At 41.9% G+C, this 5,025-nt stretch overlaps 1 protein-coding gene across 1 annotated transcript; it reads left to right on the top strand.

Annotated features, from left to right (window-relative positions):
- Positions 1–4,311: 4,311 nt before the first annotated feature.
- On the top strand, positions 4,312–5,025 carry TM35_000061100 (uncharacterized protein; the record flags this gene model as incomplete). Its single annotated transcript, XM_029023147.1, has 1 exon — positions 4,312–5,025. A coding segment is annotated over one exon (714 nt), but the record flags the coding sequence as incomplete, so codon positions are not given.

Raw genomic sequence — 5,025 nt, 5'->3', positions numbered from 1 at the left:
GCTTCTGGCTTAGAGGCGTTCAGCCGAGAACTACCGTGCGATAGCGTCGGGGGACTTGCCGTTCGACAAACTCCAGAAACCAGAGGCACGGCATGGGAGTTCCTCTTGTACTACCCCATACTTCCCTCACGATACCTGCGAGATCCCTTCGCAATCTCACACTAGTACACATGTATAAATTATGTGAACCAAATTATAAAGTGATGACAGTACCAAGTACATATGCCACCGACCAGCCAGTCCAGAACCAGACCCGAGTCAAACTCAACAGGGTCTTTTCTCTCCCTGCCCCGCCCTTCAAGTCCGTTCCCCCTGACTGTCGTTTCGCTAGATAGTAACTCGGGACAGAGGGGATCTCATTAATCCATTCATGTGTGAACCCAATCGCACCGCATGGCTGTGGACTAGCGTAAAGGAACTACACCCCCACTCCAGTCGCTCACACACACGTCGATGGATATCACCACACCGTCATTCAGTGCACCCCACAGAGGCCGCAGTGGAGTGGTCCAGCAACACAAAATATCCTTCCCACTAACAGTGCACACACACACACAATGACTGTCTCACATGCTCATATCAGAGAGGCACTACGGCATTCACTAAAATGTACACGGAGTCACACAACCACAGAGAGGAAAAGAAAAACACAAGAAAACAACAACAGGATACCAACAGCACAGAAAGCACTCACAATACAATAATCATAGCTGCCACTCCCATCAGAGAAAAACATTCACCCACACCAGCACATCAACACACCCAAAAAGAAAGAAAAAACAAACAGACTCATTACGTGAAGCCGAAGCGGAACAGTCTCACTCCACCTCCCCGCAGGTTGCAGTCACTCAAGCAAACCACACACCAAAGAGGTAGAAATATGTTCGTGGTAATACCGCGAGTGACACCACCGAGAGAGAAGGTGAGAACAAAGAAATGTGTTTTCATTGCGTGGGCGGTGTGAGTGGCAACCCAAAAACTCACAGAAAACGACTCAAACACCTACAGCCCACCAATCTTTATACCAAAATAAAAATGTAAAAAAAAAAGAGTGACTGCATGAGGCAGACACAATAATAGAGCAAAGATGTAAAAGGAAAAAAAAAGAAATTCATTACTTAATGTGACTGCCATGCCTGGACACAGTTCAATCCACCCCAAGGTTAACAACGGAAAATCATTGTGTACTGAACCTGCCGTGCCCATATCTTTATTCTTGATGTCCCTGCAGCAGTTTGTATATAATGAAAAAAAGAATCATTCCATAAAAATGAACACACAAGATACACAAGGTGTACCGGAAACGCAAAAGAAAAACACACATCTGCACATAACGTGCAATGAAATCATAATGAAACACACGCACACACGGAAAAACAAAATAATGAAAACAAAAAGAAAAGAAAGCTGTGATCACCATGTGAATATGTTCAGGAGGCAATAACACAATTCCCCACAGTAGGTGTGTGTGTGTCTTTCGTACAGGGCGAGCAGTGGGAATGATGCACACATGATGACAGTCTACACACACAAGGAGGAGAAGGAAGGTTGGTAGTGTGCGTGTTTGTGTGTCTTGAACCTCCTGCCATTCTTCACATTTCAGTCACAGCAATTAAAACACATCGGGATTGTATCCCATTCCCATGGGTAAAAGCAATAGTTATCAATATCACGGAACACACACATCACCAGGAGGAAACAGTAAATGGCGGCAAAGCAGAACCCAGATAATAATGCGAACAAACAAAGAAGACACTCCCCTCACAAAATAATGGTTTGTCATGTGATGGGTGCCATAGGGAGTCCAATAGATGTGTCCAGCAAAAAAATACAAACAAGAGATTTGTCAATCTGAAAAAAGGAAACAATAAAATTCAATAAAAAGAACATTTTCCTTACAATGCATCCATATCCACTCAAACAAAGGTTAACTGTGCAGCCGTGTCATGGGAACACCGATCATCAAACGAAAGTGCAACCCAACACACAACAGAAGAAGCAGTAAGGGACTGTGAACCAATGAAGGACTGACAGCTCCATCCATCTTCTTCTCCGTGAGTTTCGCTTTTTCTTCCTCAGCCTCTCTTATCTGCTCTTCAATCTTCTTCTTTCCCTCCTCCAATTTCTTCCGTTCCTCATCCTTCCTTTTTACCTCGTCAGCTTTTTTCTTTTTTTCCTCAACCCTCATTTTTTCTTCTTCGACCCTTCTTTGTTGCTCCTCGATCTTCTTCCTCTCTTCTTCCTTCTTCTTCTCTTCTGCAACTCGTCTCTCCCTTTCCTTTTTCGCGTTCTCTTCGGCCTGGAACGTCTCCGCAATACGTTGTTTTTCATCCTCCTCTCCCTTCTGTAGATCCTCCTTCACTCCCTTGAAGATCCGTTCCTTTAGTTGCACCGCTTCATCCACCATTTGTTGTTTTCTTTGTTGATCTACTCTCTTAAGAGTACCGACTACATTCACTGTTACCCCTTCTATTACTTCGTTACCCTTCATATCCGTTTTTGGTTTTTGAGAGACCACCTTTAATTGCACTTCACCATTGTTTGCAACTTCCTCTATTACCTTTGTAACGTTCTGGATCGCCACGTTCCTTCCTCCGTCTCCCCCTTTAAGTTCGAGACCTGATGCAAGTGTTTCGAGTTTTTTTTTTGCATCATTCAATGTCTTTATCGCCTTTTCCAGTGTTTTCACCTCTTCCTTCATCATATCGACGCCTTTCCAACCCCTCTGGAAAATCTCCGCACTAACATTTTGTAGTTCTCCCATCAATTTGGTGCTCTCCTGATAGAGTCGTTCGAATTCCATGTCACCCTGTCTTCCATCTTGCGTCGTTCTCACATAACCCTGGAGTCCCTCTCGTTTGCCTTCGAATTGTTTCAAAAACTCACCCAGGTTACCTCGTGAAGCGTGGCATGCCTGATTTGCGGCTTTTATTCGTCCAACCGCAACTGTTGCCCTACTTACAGCGTCTTTCGTATCACCCATTGCCCTCGTGACTTCATCAAGAAGTATTTGAACCTGCCCACGATCATTTTTCTTACCCTCAATCCTATCAACAATCCCAACGGTATCCTCGGTAGCTTTTTTGGCATCCAAAACACTCTCATTACCTCCTTCTATTTCTTTCTTCAATAAAGACAAACAACTCTTCCCTTGTGCAAGCATTTCATACCCATCTTTTACTGCTCTTTCCACATTCTCTTTCGTTCTTGTGGCCTCATCCCTCTCTCCCGCTCCAGTAGAGCTCACCACACACACACAACATTGCAGAAGTACCAACAGGTACACCATACGGCGCAGTTGGACGAACATCGTTGTCATGATTGTCACTGTGAGTTCCTTGGATCTATGGTAACAAGGAAGAAGAGGAAAAGGAGAAAAGTAGACGCACATTTAACACACACAAGGCAGTGGGTACACAGCTCTACAGAGAAAGAGAGAGAGTGAGAGTACACATCACAACAGCAATCAAACACATCCCAATGAGGGGAACAACAGTAAACCACTCACACAATAAAACACACCCAGAGTTACACAGATATTGAAACAACACCTTGAATTTAGAAGAAGTGGAAAACAAATGGTATCAAAACAATATTAAATAAACGTCTCTACACACACTCGAATATGTCACTCGGCATTCATACACAAACAAAGTGTGTCTGTATTCTCATTATAATAAAACCATTACCAGGCAGTTTAAACACCAAAATACACCAAAAACACAGTTCACGCCTGGCAACATACAAAAACAATACCACAAATCATCAGCAAAACAAAGAGACTGTACAATAATCAACACACTTCCAAACAGAAAAAGAAAGAAACCAATGCATCACCATAATAATTATACCAACACCATAATTGGAATCCAAAACCCACTCACCCACAACCATAAACAAAAATGACTGCATACATCACTGTAATACCATGCCACTCTTTACAAACAGAGGCAACACACAATTACTCTCTCTCACACACACATATTACCTCTTTATTTATCCCTATTACCATTATTTTATTTTTCCCTCAGAATGCCGGTTCATCTCCTCTTCTCCTTCCACAGGATTATCAGCAAAAAAAAAAAAAACACCCACTCAATCAAACACACACGTCCTTTACTCTATGGTGTGCACTAGGAGGGTACGATCAAACATATCCCCTTCCATCCCAACCCAAAAAGGACCCCCCAACACACAACACACCACCATATTTTTCTTTTTGTTCTTCGTCACTTTATGGACGTTACTCCAATGGAACGGGCCATCAAGAATAATACACATAAATATACATAAATACAATTTTCTCTTGTTATGGAAGTTTGCTGTGATGAACTTGATCAGTGTAATACTATAACATGGGATGCTGTGGCAAATCTTGTAGTTACTGTAGAACAAAGGTGGTCTCTGTTTACCAAATCAAACTCACTTTGTTGTTTGCTAATACAATTCTACGCTACTATCATTGCGGCAGAACTTCCAGTACCATTATCGTCTTCATCTTCTAGTGTACTTAAAACTGATGCCTCATTATTAAAAGAAAGGTGTTTGCAATTTATAAATGACGCTACAGATATTTTAATTGATACCTTGAAAACTGATGTACCTCTTACTTGGAATGCTTCAGAGTTACAAGGAATGTGTAGAGCAGTACGACAATTAAATCGTTTTGAAGAGACTAGGAATTTATATCAAACAAGTTTTTATGGACGGAAAAGGTTTTGGAAACGTTCACCAGTATCATCTTTATTACCAGTGACAACAAAAACAACGACAATAGCATCAGCAGCAGTAACAACCACAGCTGTAGGAGGAACGGCGGTAATACCTGAAAAAATTCCAATTCATAAAAAAGTTTCTCAAATGGTAACTAGCCAAATTCTTGTACAGAATAAATTGGTGAAAAATGTACAGGTGATGACATTACAAGAGGTTTCAGGTGTCTTTTTTAGTGTTTCTACTGCGTGTAGTACAGAAGCAGTGGATAGGTTCGCCGTACCTGTTCATAATGTTTTAAAGAGAACTATA

The sequence above is a fragment of the Trypanosoma theileri genome, assembly GCF_002087225.1.
Source record: "Trypanosoma theileri isolate Edinburgh chromosome Unknown TM35_Tth_6_V1, whole genome shotgun sequence".
Taxonomy (NCBI): Eukaryota; Euglenozoa; class Kinetoplastea; order Trypanosomatida; family Trypanosomatidae; genus Trypanosoma; species Trypanosoma theileri.
Note: the sequence above shows the minus strand (reverse complement) of the source record. Positions and strands in the feature narration are given on the sequence as shown.